This window comes from Anomaloglossus baeobatrachus, chromosome 3 (assembly GCF_048569485.1).
Source record: "Anomaloglossus baeobatrachus isolate aAnoBae1 chromosome 3, aAnoBae1.hap1, whole genome shotgun sequence".
Classification (NCBI taxonomy): domain Eukaryota; kingdom Metazoa; phylum Chordata; class Amphibia; order Anura; family Aromobatidae; genus Anomaloglossus; species Anomaloglossus baeobatrachus.
The window spans coordinates 28,956,211-28,976,958 of NC_134355.1; the positions used below are offsets into that span (position 1 = coordinate 28,956,211).

The 20,748-nt window shown below is 49.0% G+C and overlaps 1 protein-coding gene across 1 annotated transcript in view; it reads left to right on the forward strand.

Annotated features, from left to right (window-relative positions):
- The window catches only part of LOC142295959 (calpain-2 catalytic subunit-like), a 108,298-nt gene that overhangs the window by 71,400 nt on the left and 16,150 nt on the right, over window positions 1–20,748 (forward strand). Inside the window, exons 8-11 of the mRNA XM_075339098.1 lie at window positions 777–851; window positions 1,191–1,348; window positions 17,171–17,331; window positions 20,174–20,382. Coding sequence (XP_075195213.1) covers window positions 777–851; window positions 1,191–1,348; window positions 17,171–17,331; window positions 20,174–20,382 — 603 coding nt within the window. The remainder of the gene's footprint in view (window positions 1–776; window positions 852–1,190; window positions 1,349–17,170; window positions 17,332–20,173; window positions 20,383–20,748) is intronic.

Consider the following 20,748-nt stretch of genomic DNA (forward strand, 5'->3'; position numbering starts at 1 on the left):
AAAGTGCTTGATTCAGGTCCTCATACACGTATATGTGGACCGGCGTGCAGCCAGATATCTGGGATGAATTCTAGACCAAACTGGTTAAACCTGGTTGGGCAAGCAGATCATGGATATCTGCGGGTCCGCCTATCACTATTATTGATCTTATCTCTGATATAATGTATTGCAGCGCACTAGGATTGCAGTACATTATTTCTGTCAGTGCTGTATTGACAGAAGCCTCTGAGATCATGCTCCAGTCAAAATCTTAAAGGCATTCCGTAGCTTGTTGACCGGCAGGTCGTTATGATGACCTCGAATCACCATGTCAACGATTGAGCTCTCGCGATGATGACGTTGGGCCACCAATCGGAGGGAGGCGTACTCCCTCCCCAAGCCCCCTAAATGCTGTGATCAATATCAATCAGGGCATTTATCAGATTAAACAGCCAGAGATGGCACGGGGACTGTCCCCTTGGGCACCAAAATTCAAGTCCAAATGATAACCATTCTCCCGGATATCTAATATTGCTATTACTAACCTTTGTTATGTCTATCAGACATGCATACAGCTGTTAGGATTCAGGGACTCCTGGTATTAGCAGATTGTAAGGTTAAATATCTACCACACCCGTAATTTTTCCCTCTCTCCTACTAAATAAGCAAGCACTCTCACCGGAGCATGCATAGTTTGGGGTGGGGGGGGCACAATAGTCATATTTGACTGAAATTGTACATCAACTGGACCTTGTTGTCTGTTGTTGCAATGGCATTATTTTTTCATGTCCTCTCAGATCTGAAGAGTGGAACAAACTGGATCCTTTAATAAGAGCAGATCTCAACTCTCAGAAAGAAGATGGAGAGTTTTGGTGAGTTGGCAGCTTACACCAAGCAGTTCTCCCCCATGAACAGCGCTTGACATTGCCCCTTTTAGACAGTCTGTTGCCAAATCCATCCTTTAACAGTTGCCTGCTTAATCATTGCCTATCAGGTCTACTTTGGACAATCCCAACTTGTTCCAAGGTCCCTTTTAAATCTACCTAGCTAAGTGCTGCTTAATAATTACATACCGATCTTACATTTGGTGCTTTGACATGGACCCCCAGAACAAGACCATACCACACCTCACATCATTTCCATCCTAAAATTGTTATTTAGGTATGATAAATTTGGAAAATCTGGAAAAATCCATATTTGGTTATTTGCAGGATGGCGTTCTCTGAGTTTGTGAAAGAGTATACAGAAGTACAGATATGTGACGTCACCATGAGTGAGATCTGCTGTGGTGACAACTATAAGTGGTGCCTGACCGAATACAATGGGAGCTGGAAAAAAGGAAGCTCGTCTGGGGGGAATACTTCTTCAGGTAGGAACACTTGTATTCCTGATACATTCCCAGACATTTCTCCAAACGCGGCAAACCAAAGGGGTTATTCCGGCTTATTTTGCCTTTTTCTTGTTGTACCGCCCCGGGGCTCGGCCGGCTGCCGAGCCACTCGGATTCGCGCTCATCGGTGGGTGGCTCAAGCTCCTCGCGGACCCAGGGGTCAGTCGCTCTGAAGGGATGCTGGCACTACGTGAGGGGTGGTGTTCGGTGGGGTGGTCCACGGCCGAAGCCCCGGTTGTTTTTGGGGGTTAAGTTCGTGGTGCCACCCACGGGTTGTGGTGAATGGATGGACACCACCGCTGCCGTTGACTAGGCTCCCCCCGACGGTGTTGCGCAGCTTGGTATTGACCCCTCCGTGGGTAGGGGGGTGATGGTCCCGGGGCCCGAAGGTGCTGTGGCTGGGGAGGGGGATGCGTTCTGGCATGTCGGTGCGGTGCAGTGCGGTGCGCGGCCCGAGGGCACTGCTGTACTCACTATTACAGACACACTGGAGTCTCTGGTAAACCAAACAAGATGGTGGACGGTGCCCGCAGTTGGCTGCGCTTCTCCCCTTTTTCAGGTTGGTAGTTTCCGCCTTTCTCCTGCACCTCACTTTTGGTAGAATAGTGACTCCTATGCCTGAGCAACGGTAGTCCGCTCCCCAGCTTTGTGTGTCGGTAGAGCCCGTTCGCCCGCAGACGCTGCCCTTTGAGATCTCGATGCCTGGGCGGTGGCATTCTATCCCTATCCCCCAATCAGTGAATTCGACTCGGTCCAGTGGTTTCTGGGCCTCGTACTGGGTCTGAGTACCCCTCCTGGTGCTCCGGTTTCCAATCGGTTCCTCGATTCGGTACCGACGGGCCACTACCCGGTCCCGGTCCCTTAAGGTTCCACCGGCTGTAATCCCAGCTCCTGCAGGCAGCCACCACCATCTGCCTCCTGGACACAGGGTATCCGGGCTCCGACCCAGATCCCTGACAGACGTCTTCTCCTCCTAACTATCTTCCTACTCCTCTCCTTTCCTCTCCCTTTCACCTCCAAAGCTCGACTCTCTGTTTTCCCCACCTCAGGCCATCCAAACTCCTTGGTGGGCGTGGCCAACCACCTGGCTCCGCCCCTGGGTGTGAACATCAGAACCTGAGAGGAGTGACTCAGGGTTTTAAGGTTGGCTGCTGGTACCTTTTTAGGGGAAGGTGTTTGTGTAAGGGACTACCTGTGACTACCTGGCTAGTCCAGGGCGTCACATTGTCATTACACTATTGGGCTACAGTACATTGAGGCAGGTAAGTAGATAGCGACTACCTACCTGCCCTGCTGTCAACTCCTCTCCCCTAGCTCCGGGCAGTCATGTGACCGCTCCTGCCGGGATTTTGCTGCTTCCTGTGATGTCACGACGACAGGGCAGGAGCTTATGCTCACCTTGTAGATGGGCATCACAGCCGACGTCATGTAGCCACCCTGCTGGGCATGTACATGGCGCCAGAGTCCCCGCCCCCTTCCCCGCACCCTCCCCACATTTCATAGTGCAAGGGTCTCGCTACCTGTACGCTGCATTCAGCCCCCATGCTGCTGGTGTGAAGCCCCACAGGTGGTGTGTCGGTGTCGGTGCGTTACCTTCAGGGACTCCACGTTGCTGGATCTCCGTCACTGGTAGGAAATCTTCTGTTTTGATCGTGACGCCACTCTCAGTATCGCGGTCAGTGGGGACCGCCACTGCAGGTTAGGGGACGCCTGGGGCTGATGGTGTGTGCAGTTAGTTGGAATAGCCTCCTGAGAGTGAGGCAAGCCCCAGGGCCCGGTGTAGGTTTGTAGTACCACAAGGCGCAGAATAACTCCACACAGGCAGAATTGTCTTTCAAGGGCTTTACTCACATTTGATGGCAGGGTGAGTAGCCCGGGCGTAGCTGAGATGAACCAGATGGGAACCAGGTATCCTTCAGGCTGACTTTATGAGGGTGACTACTGACTCGCCTTCCTTAGCCCTTGGTGGTTTGGGGTGACCCCGACTTTTAGTCCCTATGGGGGTCGCCCAGGGAAGATGCTGCAGCCTCTCTCCCCCTTTTGTTTGCCGTTTGCTTGTTCCCCGGACCAGGCCACTCCAGCTTCTTGCCTCCTGTGACCTATGGGCCCTCACTGTGGTTACGTGGCTGCGGCTTTTGTGGTGTTGTGGTGTGGGCTTTGAGAGCCCCACACCGGCAGGTTTAGCAGAAGAAAGCTGGATCTATCTTCGCTTCGGGATCTGCCGCCCGGTTGGGCCTGGTGCTCTCTAGCAGTCTCCTTACTTCCCACTCCGTTGCACTCCCTAGCTGAAGCTGGCTTTCAGGTAGCACTCCTAGTTGACCGTTCTCCCCCGTCTGTAGCCACTGCGCGGACGCTGTCAGATTGCACAGCTCCAGGGATCTGCTCCTCACTTGAGCTCCCTGGACTCTACACTGAACTGGCTCACTGCTCCTCCTCTCCTGTTCTTGCCTACGCCACCTAGCAACCAGACTCTCCACCACACCCCTTGAGAGGAGATGGAGGCTCTACCCCCTCCACTATTCCAGTGAAGGTGAAGGCTTGCCCCCTCCTGGGATCCCCAGGGGTCCTCTCATGGGTACATGTGTGAGACCTGATCACTATGCGCCTGTGTTCCACACCCCGGTCAGCCTTCTGGATTACCTGTGTTGTACTGTCCCCAGCATGGGTGCAGTACTCAGTGGTGCCTGACCAGGTCAGGGGCGCCACACTGGCGGCACACAGGCTACTGGCCCCCTTGCTGAACGCTGCATGTGCTGAGGCTGTGCAGTCAGCGCTGTATATCATTTGACTGATTCACTGGCACTGCACAGATGGGAGCACTGTATACAGCTGTGATCAGCCGATGGCCAATCAGAGGCCAGCAGCAGATCACTGGAGAAGTTGTATACACAGCTCGGCTCTGCAGAGCGCCCAGGAATTAGTCATCTGATATAAAGTGCTGACTGCATGGGCCCTGCACCAGCGATCAGCAAGGAGGGGGCTGCGGCCGCAAGAGGCAGGACACAGGGCACCAAGGGAACGAGGACAAGTGAGAAGGATTTGTGTTTGTTTTTTTGTGTGTGTGAAGAATGGCAGACTAGGGGGCAATTCTACAGGAGAGAGCATTGCTACAAGAAGAGGAGCCAAAAAGGACATTACTACAGGATGGGCACAAGGAAAGGGGACATTACTATATTATGGGGACTGGTAAGGGCACATTACTATAGTATGGGGATAGGGATGGGCACATTATTATATTATGGGGACAGGGATGGGCACATTACTATATTATGGGGACAGGGATGGGCACATTACTATATTATGGGGACAGAAATGGGCACATTACTATAATATTGGGACAGGGATGGGCACATTACCATATTGCGGGGACAGGGATGGGCACATTACTATATTATGGAGACATGGATGAGCACATTACTATAGTATGGGGACAGGGATAGGCACATTACCATATTATGGGGACAGGGATGGGCACATTACCATTACGGGGACAGGGATGAGCACATTACTATATTATGGAGACATGGATGAGCACATTACTATAGTATGGGGACAGGGATAGGCACATTACCATATTATGGGGACAGGGATGGGCACATTACTATATTACGGGGGCAGTGATCGGCACATTACTATAGTATGGGGACTGGGAAGGGCACATTACTATAGTATGGGGATAGGGATGGGCACATTATTATATTATGGGGAAAGGGATGGGCACATTACTATATTATGGGGACAGAAATGGGCACATTACTATAGTATTGGGACAGGGATGGGCACATTACTATAGTATGGGGATAGGGATGGGCACATTATTATATTATGGGGACAGGGATGGGCACATTACTATATTATGGGGACAGAAATGGGCACATTACTATAGTATGGGGACAGGGATGGGCACATTACTATAGTATGGGGACTGGGAAGGGCACATTACTATAGTATGGGGATAGGGATGGGCACATTACTATATTATGGGGACAGAAATGGGCACATTACTATAGTATTGGGACAGGGATGGGCACATTACTATAGTATGGGGACAGGGATGGGCACATTACTATAGTATGGGGACAGGGATGGGCACATTACTATAGTATGGGAACAGGGATGGGCACATTACTATAGTACGGGGACAGGGATGGGCACATTACTATATTACGGGGACAGGGATGGGCACATTACTATATTACGGGGACATGGATGGGCACATTACTATAGTATGGGAACAGGGATGGGCACATTACTATAGTATGGGGACAGGGATAGGCACATTACCATATTATGGGAACAGAGATGGGCACATTACTATAGTATGGGGACAGGGATGAGCACATTACTATAGTATGGGGACAGGGATGGGCACATTACTACATTATATATGCAGTGGATGTGAGGTAATTGTGCTGTCACAGATTAGAGAAGCAGGATCACTGCTCTGTACTGCCGATGATTGGAAATACAGAGCAGTGATATCTGTGACAGCACAATCCCCTCAAATCCACCGCACATATAATGTAGTAACATGCCCATCTTTGCTGGAGTGATGAGAGGTCTGTGCTGGGGCATAATACTGACAGCCAATGAGTGTGCAGAGGGCGGGCAGAGGGCAGGGCTGGACAGTGAGGCCGGGCGGTGCCAGCTCTGACTGTGTGACTGTGAGGTTTGGCTTAGCAAGATGTCATGTTTGGTTGAGCTGCATGTAAACAAAGCTGCAGAGAATAAAGGGATAATTCAAGAGGAACAAAAGTTAGAAAACAAAAAAAAATAATGTAGGGGTGATTTATGTAACAATACAGCACAGATTAGCTTACATTTTTTTTGAAGTTTATGTTGGACCTTTAACAGACACGTTGGGTGCTGCCAAATATTCCCAAGTGTAAAATTATTAGGCAAGTGAGGATTTTTTACCATATGATCATTTTTATGCAGATTTCCCACCTCCGAGATGTCTAAATGTCAATGCTAATTGGATAAAGCGTGACTTCAACATCCCTACTGACACCCGCCAGTCAGCAGCCTCCAAACTCCTCTCCCTCGCCTCATCTTTTGGTCTAACTCAGTTGTCCGCCTCTGCCACCCACAAAGATGGCCACACACTAGACCTTATCTTCACCCGTCTCTGCTCTCTATCTAACCTCACTACCTCCCCTCTCCCCTTATCTGACCACCATCTGCTGACCTTTTCAGCCCTGTCCTCCTCACCTGCCCCCCCTGTCCAGCACGTATCACACCCCCGCAGAAACCTTGCACACATCAACATACACACCCTTTCTGACTCTAGCCTACCGCTGTCCTCCATATCTTCACTCCACGACACAAACAGTGCCACCATTTTCTACAACGCCACTCTCACATCAGCTATTGATTCTGTGGCGCCCCTGAGGCTTCCGTCGCCACAGGTCATTGCACCCCATCTGCGGTGTGATGCCCCATTCTGGGAGAGGAAGAGAGTGAACTCCGGTCCCCTGGTAAATTCACACTACACCCATTGCTAGGGACACACAGGACCAGGGAAAGTGGCAGGCAACCCTCCCATGCTGCATGCTGAGAGGGGCTGTAAGACCCATCCCTGCTCCCATAGGGTGGTAGCTTAGCAACTGGGGAGGTGGGAGGAGCCACCAGAGAGCAGATAGAGAAAGGAAGGTCAAGTTAGTTTCAGTTTACCTCAGGGAGTGAGAGAGTGAGGAGCCAGCATGTAGTTGGGGAAGAAGAACGAGAGCAAGGAGGGAGGAGGAGGCCTGCTGGAGGCAGGCAAGGAGGAAAGAAAGAAAGAAAGAAGGAAAGAAAGGCTCCAAGTCAGTCAGGAGCAGAGGAACTGAAGGAGACGCTTCCTGGTGAAGATCCTGGGACCCAGAGGTCCAGGTGACACCACGCAGAGACAGAAGGAGTCGCAGGGCCGCGGGTAGTCCTGTAGGTACCACGAGCAGTCCTTGTTGGGTACCGAAGCCGAGGGCCCAGAGGCGCTACGAGTAGCTGCAGGCTGCGGTGGCCTGGTCCACAGTGACATCGGTGGAGTGATTAGCTGCGACAGGGGACGGTCCCTAGAGACTGGAGGAGTGCAAAGACAATCTCCAAACAGTAAAAATCGAGGCCCAGGGACGTTGTAAGCTCCCAGGGCCAGAACCCAGAGCAGACCTTCAGAAAAGGGGTAATCAGCCGACAGGTGACCCCCCAGCCTGGAGGCTGTAATGGAGGCCAAGCCAGGTCCATCTTAACTAAGGCAAGGCTAGTGAAGACAGCAGAGAAGGAGACACTAAAAGGAGGGTACCGGATTTCGCGCTCTGAATCACCCAGAAGGCGGAGGTCCCTGACAGTGGTCCCAGCAGTCCGAGGGTCCTGCTACAGCTGTGACAAGAACTGTGAGTAAAGAACTTGAACTGCACCCTTGGAGTTGCCTCTGTCATTTCATCTGCATAGACACTTACAAGCACCAACTGTGCCCCGGGCATTGCTCCACCTGTGGGGAGCAGTACCACCATTGCTGCCATAACACCATCCCGGAGGCCTCACACAGCAGCGGCGGCTTATTAGCCGCATACCACAGGTGGCGTCACGAACACAACCATTAACAAGCAAGCCACATATTTTACTGACACCCACCAGGGCCACGGAGCCGGGCCCAGCCACCACTGACTACCGTCGGACTAGTCCGGCCCGGCACCGGGTGTCCCATAGCCCTGGGGTGGGCGAGTCAACTTTTGGCGTCACGAACAGGATTTCGTGCCCGGTCTAACCGGGTACTGTGCGCCTGAAGAACCGTGTGACAGACTGTGTACTTTACTGAGAAACCGCCGCCATTAGCGCTGCTGAGAGCGGGAAGAAGGGGGGCGTGTCAGAAGAAAGGGCGCGAAGAGAAGCCCCGCCCCCTTGTCCAAGAAAAGAGCGCGAAGCGGTGCCCGCCATAGAAGTCGGAGGAAGAAAAGATGGCGCGTGAAGAAGCTAAAAGGATGGACGCCGAGCAACGAGCGGCCAGAGGAGGAGTGGCCGAGCCGGGACACGCACCTCAGAACCGGGTTGTGTCCTGCGTCCTGGAGAGCGGAGAAGATCCAGCAGCCGCTGCAGAGCCGGGTAAAGAGAGTGACACCCCCAGCCGGCGGAGCCCGGATTGCCAGGTGGGGTTCCTGCCCGGTCCTCCTGCAGGCGCGCGTGCCACGACCGCAGCTCCGATACCAGCACCCTGCAGCAAGACAGCGACCACCAGAACACCGGAGATGCAACTGAGGGGTGAGTCATTTAATGCCCCTGCCGGCGCGAGAGCCCCAACCCCCGCTGCCATGCCCGCGGTCCCTGGAGGGACGCTCGACGCGGCGACGCCGATCCGGCCCGCAGCTACGCCAGGTGCGGCCCGCCAAGATCTCACCGCCGGAGCGACGCCCATCCACACCGCAGCAGCGACTCCAACCCAGGCCGCCGCCATGCCAGGCGCGGCCCGCCAAGACAAAGAGGCAGCCCCAGAAGAGCCAGAGTGGCGCCGTATGGCTGGTAACCCCCTGCAAGCCAGCAGCCTCGCGCCAGCCAGTAACCCTATGCAAGCCAGCAGCACTACCTCAGAGCAGGCCCAGGCCGCAGCATCTTGCAGCGGGTCTGCTACAGCCACGCAGGAGACGCAGACTGTGCTGACCGCTGTCTACCTGCTGCCAGGTGGGGAGCTGGAGAAGAATCCCTACATGTAAAGAAGTAAGAAGCAGCTGAACTGTACATAGCCCCTCATTCTTTTTGAAGAAGTCCCTCGTGTTTTGCCCCTAATTCTTTTCGAAGATGACACCCTTTCCTGCTGTGCTGCCCCTGATTCTTTGTGAAGACGTCACCCCCCCCATGTTATGTGCTACCGGGCCACTGAACTGGAATGTGGGCCCCGGTGGAAATGTATGTGTATGTCCTACCAGGCCATTGGACTTAGTGGCTGGTATGTTGTTTTTTGTGTCCTATGTAACCAGGCCATTGGACTTAATGGCTGGTTGATTGTCCCATTATTGTCTGATGGAAAGAAACGAACTGCCGGGCTACTGGACTTGTAGTAGCCAAAAATGTAATTAGTTGCACCCGTTGTGCCCCCTACCAGAATTATGGGGGATTTGCCTGAACCGTGCAATGGACTGGAAGTGCACACTTAGAATTTTCTTTATAAGAAGTTCGCAACGTTCACTGATATGTGCCTCCCATAAAGGGAAGAAATGTTTTATTGTTTTATGTTATTGCATACAAAAATGGTTTTGCAGTTTCTCCACATGTTTTTGTTGTTTTTCAGCCCGAGGACGTGCTGGGATTTGCTGTGGGGGAGTGTGGCGCCCCTGAGGCTTCCGTCGCCACAGGTCATTGCACCCCATCTGCGGTGTGATGCCCCATTCTGGGAGAGGAAGAGAGTGAACTCCGGTCCCCTGGTAAATTCACACTACACCCGTTGCTAGGGACACACAGGACCAGGGAAAGTGGCAGGCAACCCTCCCATGCTGCATGCTGAGAGGGGCTGTAAGACCCATCCCTGCTCCCATAGGGTGGTAGCTTAGCAACTGGGGAGGTGGGAGGAGCCACCAGAGAGCAGATAGAGAAAGGAAGGTCAAGTTAGTTTCAGTTTACCTCAGGGAGTGAGAGAGTGAGGAGCCAGCATGTAGTTGGGGAAGAAGAACGAGAGCAAGGAGGGAGGAGGAGGCCTGCTGGAGGCAGGCAAGGAGGAAAGAAAGAAAGAAAGAAGGAAAGAAAGGCTCCAAGTCAGTCAGGAGCAGAGGAACTGAAGGAGACGCTTCCTGGTGAAGATCCTGGGACCCAGAGGTCCAGGTGACACCACGCAGAGACAGAAGGAGTCGCAGGGCCGCGGGTAGTCCTGTAGGTACCACGAGCAGTCCTTGTTGGGTACCGAAGCCGAGGGCCCAGAGGCGCTACGAGTAGCTGCAGGCTGCGGTGGCCTGGTCCACAGTGACATCGGTGGAGTGATTAGCTGCGACAGGGGACGGTCCCTAGAGACTGGAGGAGTGCAAAGACAATCTCCAAACAGTAAAAACCGAGGCCCAGGGACGTTGTAAGCTCCCAGGGCCAGAACCCAGAGCAGACCTTCAGAAAAGGGGTAATCAGCCGACAGGTGACCCCCCCAGCCTGGAGGCTGTAATGGAGGCCAAGCCAGGTCCATCTTAACTAAGGCAAGGCTAGTGAAGACAGCAGAGAAGGAGACACTAAAAGGAGGGTACCGGATTTCGCGCTCTGAATCACCCAGAAGGCGGAGGTCCCTGACAGTGGTCCCAGCAGTCCGAGGGTCCTGCTACAGCTGTGACAAGAACTGTGAGTAAAGAACTTGAACTGCACCCTTGGAGTTGCCTCTGTCATTTCATCTGCATAGACACTTACAAGCACCAACTGTGCCCCGGGCATTGCTCCACCTGTGGGGAGCAGTACCACCATTGCTGCCATAACACCATCCCGGAGGCCTCACACAGCAGCGGCGGCTTATTAGCCGCATACCACAGGTGGCGTCACGAACACAACCATTAACAAGCAAGCCACATATTTTACTGACACCCACCAGGGCCACGGAGCCGGGCCCAGCCACCACTGACTACCACCGGACTAGTCCGGCCCGGCACCGGGTGTCCCATAGCCCTGGGGTGGGCGAGTCAATTCAGTCGCTCCTCTTGTGAACGGCAGAGCAAGACGAATCAATAGACAACCCTGGCACAACAGCCTCACTAAAAAACTACGGCAAGTGTCTAGAGCCGCAGAGCGGCACTGGAAGAAAACGCACTCCCAGGAAGACTTCACCACATTCAAAAATACAATTCACACATTTCGCTTGGCCCTTACCTCTGCTAAACAGAATTACTTCAAAAACCTCATATCCTCTTTAACACACAACCCCAAACAGCTATTTAACACTTTTACCTCCCTCCTTCGCCCACCGCTGCCCCCTCCAACCTCCCTCATCTCCGCAGAAGAATTTGCCACATATTTCAAAGAAAAGATCGACCAAACCAGACAAGTCTTTTCTGCTGAACCACCACAACCCCTTCATATAACAGACCACTGCTCCTCCCCCATAAACTTCCTCCCCACCATCACCGAAGGAGAGCTTGCACATCTTCTCTCAAAAGCACACCTCACCACATGCGCACTTGACCCCATCCCATCCCACCTCCTCCCCAACCTCACCACTATCCTTATTCCAGCCTTATCCCATCTCTTCAACCTATCTCTAACAACTGGTACCTTCCCTTCTGCCTTTAAGCATGCAACAGTCACACCTATCCTAAAGAAACCTTCCCTCGACCCAACCTCTACTACCAGCTATCGACCCATATCGCTACTCCCACTTGCCTCAAAACTCCTGGAACAGCACGTCCATGCTGAACTTTCCTCCCACCTCTCCTCTAACTCTCTCTTTGACAACCTACAGTCCGGCTTCCGTCCACATCATTCCACTGAAACTGCCCTGACTAAAATCACAAATGACTTACTTACCGCCAAAGCTAACAACCACTTCTCTGTACTCCTACTTCTAGACCTATCCTCAGCCTTTGACACTGTTGACCACTCCCTGCTACTACAGATCCTCTCTTCCCTTGGTGTCAGAGATCTCGCCCTCTCTTGGATCTCTTCATACCTCTCCAACCGCACTTTTAGTGTCTCCCATTCCCACACAACCTCTTCATCCCGTTCTCTCTCTGTTGGTGTCCCTCAAGGCTCTGTCCTGGGACCCTTACTTTTTTCTATCTATACATTTGGCCTGGGACAAATCATAAAGTCCCATGGCTTTCAGTACCACCTATATGCTGATGACACTCAGATCTACCTCTCTGGTCCAGATGTCACATCTCTGCTGTCCAGAATCCCAGAGTGCCTATCTGCTATATCTTCCTTCTTTTCCTCTCGCTTTCTAAAGCTTAACGTGGCCAAAACTGAACTGATCATCTTTCCTCCATCTCCCCTACACTCTCCACCTGACCTATCCATTACAATTAATAACATCACGCTCTCCCCAGCACCCAAAGTTCGGTGCCTCGGAGTGACCTTTGACTCTGCCCTGTCCTTCATACCGCACATCCAATCCCTCACCACCTCCTGCCGTTTTCAACTCAAAAATATCTCCAGAATCCGCCCTTTCCTCAATCCCCAATCTACAAAAATGCTAGTGCATGCCCTCATAATCTCCCGCATCGACTACTGCAACATCCTCCACTGTGGTCTCCCTGCTAACACACTCGCCCCTCTCCAGTCCATCCTTAACTCTGCTGCCCGAATGATCCACCTCTCTCCTCAATACCACCCCGCTTCTCCTCTCTGCAAGACCCTCCACTGGCTCCCAATCGTCTATCGTATCCAATTCAAACTACTAACCCTGACCTACAAAGCTATCCATAATCTGTCTCCTCCATATATCTCTGAACTAATCTCTCGCTACACTCCAAAACGTAACCTCCGGTCCTCCCAAGATCTCCTTCTCTCCTCCTCTCTCATTCGCTCCTCATGCAACCGACTCCAAGACTTCTCCCGAGCATCCCCAGTCTCCTGGAACTCACTGCCTCAACACATCAGACTATCTACTACACTTGCAAACTTCAAACGGACTCTGAAAACTCATCTGTTCAGAAATGCCTATAATCTACAATGACGCCACTGCCCCACCATCGTGCGGAGCTGCCGCCCCACCACCGTGCGGAGCTGCCGCCCCACCACCGTGCGGAGCTGCCGCCCCACCACCGTGCGGAGCTGCCGCCCCACCACCGTGCGGAGCTGCCGCCCCACCTACACCCCACCTACTGTCTCCTCCCCAAAATCCTTTAGGATGTAAGCCCGCAAGGGCAGGGCCCTCTTCCCTCTGTACCAGTCTGTCTATTGTAACTTGTATATGTATTCTGTATGTAACCCCCTCATGTACAGCACCATGGAATCAATGGTGCTCTATAAATAAACAATAATAATAAAATAATAATAATAAAGCAGATCAGGTGATGTGTATTTGTGTAATAAGGGATGCGGACTAAGGATACAATGTTCTTTATTATAGTGTGCAGAATTATTAGGCAGCTTATTCTACTTAGCCAAACTGGGTCACGAAAGATATTTAACTAAAAAGTCTTCAAATTGTTACAAGTCTTACAGAGGGATGCAGCACTCTATAAATTGCTAAGATATTGGGGCGCGATCACAGGGTCACAAATAGGTTGCTAAGAATAAAGACGACATAAAGAGAAGAAGACTCAAACATGAAGAATTTCAGAGTCTATTATCCTCCAGTGCTGTAATATTCCAGAACTGTACCCTTCCTGGAGGGCCAGAAGTACAAGATGTTCAGTGCTCAGAGACATGGCCGAGGTGAAGTGGCTGAGTCCAACCACCATTGAGCAAGACACAGAAGTACAAGGTGTTTAGCGCTCAGAGACACGACCAAGGTGAGGAGGCTGAGCCCAACCACCACTGAGCAAGACACAGAAGTACAAGGCGATCAGTTTGCAGAGAAACTGACAAGGTGAGGAGACTGAGCCCGACCACCAATGAACAAGACACAGTACAAAGTGATCAGTTTTCAGAGACACAGCTGAGGTGAGGAGGCTGAAACTAACAACAACTGAGCAAGACACAGAAGTAGAAGATGATCAGTGCTCACAGACGCGACCAACGCGAGGAGGATGACTCCGACCACCACTAAGCAAGACACAGAAGTGGAAACACCAACACAGCCAAGAAATATCTGTAGACAGAGTGTTCACAGATTTTAAGGACTGATGAGATAAAAGTGACTCCTGACAGAGCAGATAGATGGGCCGTGGCTGGATCAGTAATGGGACTAGATCTCCACTCCCACTCAGACACCAGCAAATTGGAGGTGGGGTCCTGCTATGGGCTGGGATTAGTAAAAATGAGCTAGTTGGACCTTTTCAGGTAGAAGATGGACTCAACATTAACTCCAAACCTCATTTCCAATGTTTGGAAAACATTTTCTTCCAGCAGTGATACAGTAAAATTTTTGTGTTTTTCTGCAGAAGAATGCTCCATCGCAGCATCAAAGTCTCCACTGCTCGGCAGCCAGTAAAGGCCTTAAAAGGGTTGTCCACTACTTGGACAACTCCTTCTCATTCCCAATGTGCGCCCTCATAAAAATAAAAAAGCCCATACTCACCTCCGATGTCGGCACACTTACAGCAATGTCAAACTCACATTCCCGGGGCCCATGTGACATTGTTATGACTTGCAACCAATCAATGCTGGCTTTTCATGTCCCGACTTCAGATACAGGATTAATTAAAAGGAATGAGCAGCAGCTATAGCACTCACCTATTGTTACTTACTTAATCGTCCAGCGGCGAGTCACAAGAAGCCAGCGCCGATTGGCTGCGGTGCTCAGGTTTCATAACAATGTTACAGGGTCCCTGGGAACACAAGTTCCAACATTACTGGAACCAGAGGTGAGCATAGGCTTTACTTTTATGGGGCACACATGGGGAATGAGAAGGGTTTGCGCAAGTAGTGGCAACCAATTTATAAATGAAGAATAATGACCAAGGCCCTTCCTCCCCATACCTAAACCCTACTGAAAACTTGTTCTTTTACAGGGGATTTACATTGAAGGATATAGTTCCCTCGGTGCTGCCCAAAAAGCCAATTATGAAAAGATTAAAAAAATGACCATAGATGGAAGTTTCCACTTAGTTGTATAACAATTCTGCACACACAGATATTCTCCTAAGAAAGTCAAAACCTCAATTTGAAATTCTTAAATATTCATATTTTATGTTTATTACTAGGGATGGGGGAGCCCTAAAATGCTTGTGTGCTCGTTACTTGAGCCAAGCAATTTTTATTGTTCAAGTGCTCGAGTGCTCGTCTCGACTAACAAATATAATAGAAGTCTATGGGAAACTCAATCATTTTTCCAGCGGCTTCCATACAGAATAATTTGTGTCCCACATAGTTATTCATACAGAATAATGGGCCCCACATAGCTCTCCATACAGAATAATGAGCCCCACATAGCCCTCCATACAGAAATATTGGCCCCACATAGCCTTCCATACAGGATAATGGGTCCTACATAGCCCTCCATACAGAATGGGTCCTACGTAGCTCTCCATACAGAAGGCCCATAATGTAATCACTACCAGCTGCTGTCGGCAGCCGGTGGTGGTTGGCGCACATGACTGCTGATTTGTACAGCAGACATGTGTGCCTTACAGCCACAGGTGGATTCGTAATCCAAGCGTGGCTGTTATCCCAAAATGTGACATTGCGATTTAAGTGCCCAAAACGGTAAATCCATACTCACTGGGCTCCATCGGCGGTGCCGTGATGTCATCACTGTGAGCCGATGGTTGCCATGGTAGCACAGGGTCATGTGATGACTCCTGTCCTAGCATGACTCACATCAAAGGAGGACTTTATGCTGATCTAACAGTAGATGGCGATGTGTAAAGTTTCCTTACTCACTGTATTTTAAAAAGTCTCTTGTTTCTTCCTGGTTTTGGCTTCTCTTCCTGATGCAGTGCTGTATGACTGTGCATATTTTTACATCATGTTCTTAGAAGTAAACAGCTTGTTATCCCATGGAATCTGCTCTGTGAACTTTCTTCTGCAACTGGGAAGCTAGAAGCTGTGCAACATTTCTTACCGACCAGAGTCTGTTCTGGACAATCAGTGAATACAGATGGATGAGGGCCCTCCCCGGCAGGTGAAAGATAACAGACATGAGCAAGGCTAGACTCTTCAGCAATGTCCATCACCTCTCATGCTAGATCACAGTCTCTTCCGTCTTTCAGCAGCATTCCCGGCAGAAATCTTCACCCTTCTAGCTAGGATCTGATCACGGGCACAATCAGCTTCCCTCTGCCGTTGAAAAAAGTACTATGTTTATGTGTATGCAGACTCAAATATGCTTGTGAGCCAGTACAGGGGCGTGCCATCCGCCTTTTTAACCAGGTACATATTTCTGGGCAATGGCAGCTGCTTCATCATGTCACATGTGCATCACAGCCGTTATTTTCTTTTTGGTGTTGACATTTTATAACATAATGGGATTGTTAAAAGTAATCATAAGGTTTTTGAAACGGCCGTCGGGCTGTCTCCTGCCAGTGTCTCCACCAACTAGCTGCTCAGGTAATAACTGCTATATCGCCTCTGGCCAACTACTCTTCCTGTAATTTCGTTACTGAATTGTAGCTCTATTCTTGCTGCTAGCAGCTTAGCCCTTTTTTCTATATGCATACTATGTTATTGGGTCATACTAGTGCATATCATGTATTGCACTGGTAATTGCTAATTGGCCTCATATTGTGGATTTTGTGTTGTCTTTTTAGACATCTATCATTTTTACTCTATGGTATATATTGCCCTATAGTCCCATTTCTTACAGTATGAGCCTGACCTAGGCAGATAGTTATTATGGTTATTATATGGCCTGGTTGTATTAGATATTTGACTTTGTACCTGAGCACTTACTGACATGGTATATGTTAACTCATTGCCTTAGCTTCATCTCTAATTGTTAATTATGATGTGATCTTTAGCATAGCTGATGGTTTATTTTGAGTGAGATATCTGTCAGTCCTCTGCATATAGTATTCACCAATGATTTTTATCGTTTGTACCTATATCTCTTGCTCCATGTATTTATATATTGTAATAAATGTTTTTTGCATGATAAATCCGGACTGTATTCGCCTTTCTTGTCCTTTTCCTTGTCACTGTTAGTGAATGTTCAAAAATGTATTAATTAATGGTCCATGGTGATTGTGATGGAATATATTGTATTATGAATTTTTCACTGCATTTACTATTGCTATATGTCTCATGTAGTAAATTTCCCTTTTACAGACACGTTTTGGATGAACCCTCAGTACCCTATCACGCTGAAAGCTCCAGATGGTGACACCAGCAAGAAGTGTCAGATTGTTGTGTCTCTGATGCAAAAGGATCGAAGAAAGTTAAAATTTAGACATAAAGCTTACGTTGTCCCGGGGTTCTATATATATAAGGTTGCTATTACTTTTATATTGGTAATATAATTAATATTCATACATGTAAATGTTAAAGGTTACTCTTTAAGGCTAGGTCCACATTTCCGTGGTTTATGATCAGTCACAATCTGCCGCTCTGATAAACAATGCAATCCATTTGTCGGATTCCGTTGTTTCCAATAAACTTGTATGAGCGGCGGATTGTGACTGATGCCCTTGCGTTGCATCCGCCGCCCGACTGATCAGTCGTGGAATAACTGACTGTCGGGCGGCAGGAACGTAGCATGTAGCATTTTTTGAGCAGCGGAATCCTTTTGTTTTCGCTGCTCATGCTCTCTCTTGGTGGCCGAACGATCAGCTGATCGCTCAGCAGCCGCCTTGTGTGAGCGATCAGCTGATCAGCCGGCGCCCAGCTTCTGTGAGCAATCAGCTGATCTCACGGTGGCCGGCTAATGAGAGCGATCATCTGTTCGCTCTCAAAAGCCGGCGGCCGGCTATTGTGAACGATCATCTGTTCGCTCTCAAAAGCCGGTGGCTGGCTATTGTGACGATCAGCTGATCGCTCTCATTAGCCGGCCACCGCGAGATCATCTGATCGCTCTCAAAAGCCGGCGGCCGGCTATTGTGAACGATCAGCTGATCGTTTTCTCTCTCACGTTTTACAACGGAATCCGCTTTATGATGACAATGAATTCCAATTCTTGTCATCCGTCGTACAACGCATCAGTCACAAGCGTCAAGCAACGCATGTGACTGATGCAAAACAACGGAAATGTGGACCTAGCCTTAGGAGGTCAATCCATATCTCCTCCATGTACCTTCAACCCCTTGAATGTGCATTTTGTTCGCATGGTTTCGCCATCATGATCATTGCAGAGTTAAACACAAGGAAATATTTGGAAGTGTTGCTTTTCAGAAGGCTTCCAGTGCATTCCCTATGAGCAATACTTTTTACCACTTGTTACCTCTGCAGTTTAAAGATTTAGTTAGTCAGATCTTCACCCAGGAAAAAACAATTAGAGGGTTAACAGTAAAGGCTGTGTTCATGTAATGTGGCGCGGGGCAGTGGTCGTTGACAAGGCGCTGCTCCCCAGCACACCTGCCTGGGTCTGTGCGTTCGTGTTGTACGGGCGCCATGCTCATGTAGGCAGCATGTTGCCAATGTCTTTGGCTGGCCAGGACCTGATGTTAGCTCTTTTCGACAAGGAGGCCACCACTTCTTTTTAAGCAATTGAGCTTTACTGAACAGTCTTTCAATGACAACTGCATACACCAGATAGCGGGTACACAACTCCTCATACATTACGGTAATAGTTTCTTTAAGCACACATTCTTCAGATACATCTGGTATGTTCCTGTTCTCACAGGTCCTGCCAATTTCAACACAACCTAATCCAAGATTACAGTAAGTCTGGGAAATCCATTTTATATTCCCATGAGTTCCAAGTCTGATTCTCCTTCTAGAGGACCATATTTACCGGTATGGTTGGTGTCAAGCTTCATGTTTTCAGGCACTGGAGAAGTCTCACCCGGAAAACTCACCTTGTTTCTTGAATTATTAGATCTTAGCCCATTACATTTAGAATTGGCAAGTCATTCGGGGCCTGAATGCTAATTGTCCTTCTCCCTGGACCTTTGTGATCAGACCACTCCAATGCTAAGGTTGGCCACTGGAACTAATGCATTCCTTCGATCTGTATCTCAATCAGTTTCTTCAGATCACGCCATCTGAGTTTCATCGTCCTTTCCCCTGTTTGCCACAGGTCACCCACTGCACGTGGCCTTGACAACCTTTCAGACCATAGATCTCCTCTACTCATGCATTGGGCATTATCTGATGTAGCACAGGAAACAGTCACTTTTCATACACTCTAACCTCTCCCACCGTGGGCTTGTCCCATCTCTTAACTATATTTTTCCCTATGGTCTGGAAACCATATATAGCACTACTGCACATTATACATTACATAACAGTTTACATGACATCACTTTCACAATGAAGAAAGCAACAATTCACATTATACCGTAATTGGTGTTTTCAGACGGATAGACGATTGTTGCCCACCTCCAGAATTTTGAGCCAATAAAACATTAGTTTATTAAGAAGCAGGGAAGCACCTTTTATTTTAAGTTTATGTGCACATGGTGCCTTTTAAATTTAGAAGAATCCGGGGGGGTTTTCAAACAAAAGATGCTTCAGGAATCTGACGTTTTTGTTCCTAAAGCGTCTTTTGTGTTGTTTTATAAGTCATTTCTGTAACTTTTTTCAACGGTTTTTGCAATTGGCTTTTTTTTAGCGTTTTCCCAAGGTTTTTGTGAAATCTTATTTTACTGTACTTTTTCCTCTTTCTTCCACTTCAATAATGATGAAACCACTTGTGTTATTTTAAGCAAAAACCATAGAAAAATGTTAAAAAAAAATGCTCAAAAATATCTGCTCACTTCCCAGGCATCTTTTGATCTTTCCCTTTCACTTCCATTGTAATGTACTGTAATGTTGAGTGTCTTCTGAGCTGAAAATGCCAAAATAGTTGTCAGGTCACTTCTTTTAATTGCAAGTTTTTGATGAGTTTTGAGAAGGATTTGGAGAGTTTCTGCTCCGATTCTTCTCCAAAACCTCCCTTAAAAACTCCGTGAGCACATAGCCAACAGATGTTTTTCAGAGCTTCCTAAGGAAAGAAAAAATGCTCAAAAAATTCTCATGAACTGAAAAGTAGATTGTACATAAACCTCTTTAGATGCGTTTTTATCAGGATTTCCTCTTAACGCTCCTCAAAACACTCTGAATGAAGATAGTTGAGACTGATGCCACCACTCTCGAATCAACACAATGAGGATAACTCTACTCATCTCTCATCAGGTTAACCCTTCGGATAAACTTCCTCTGGGGATGGAGTTTTTTAAGAGCAATAAGGATGTGGGATCTTTTTCACGTGGACACTACCGAGAGGTGGCAAAACAATTGGAGCTTCTTCCAGGGAATTATGTCATTGTGGCAGCAAACCACAATAAAGAAGAAGATGCTGATTATTACCTCCGTATCTTCACTGAGAAGCCAACCGGAGCACAGTGAGTACGGATTCCGGAAAACACTTCCATTACTTGGGATCGTCTGCTGTAAATTAAAATGTTGTCATTTTTACATCTAAAATGGAAATGTGACCATATTATAATAAATCAGATGTCACCGTCTTCGCTAGACCCAAAGATTGGTAACGATGTCTCTTTTCCTTAGCTATGGCCTTTTTGCTATAACTGGCATTTGGAAGTGCAGCCATATTAGTTGTCATTATTGAATTCTATTCTCGGGAAACAGTCAATTTTTAAGACACTAATTCAGAATTGATAACTAACATGGCCGCCCATCCTGTTTCACCGGTAAATTCTTTATTAGGAGATATTCAAATTGTCTCTTCAGGGAGGAAGGAGACAAAC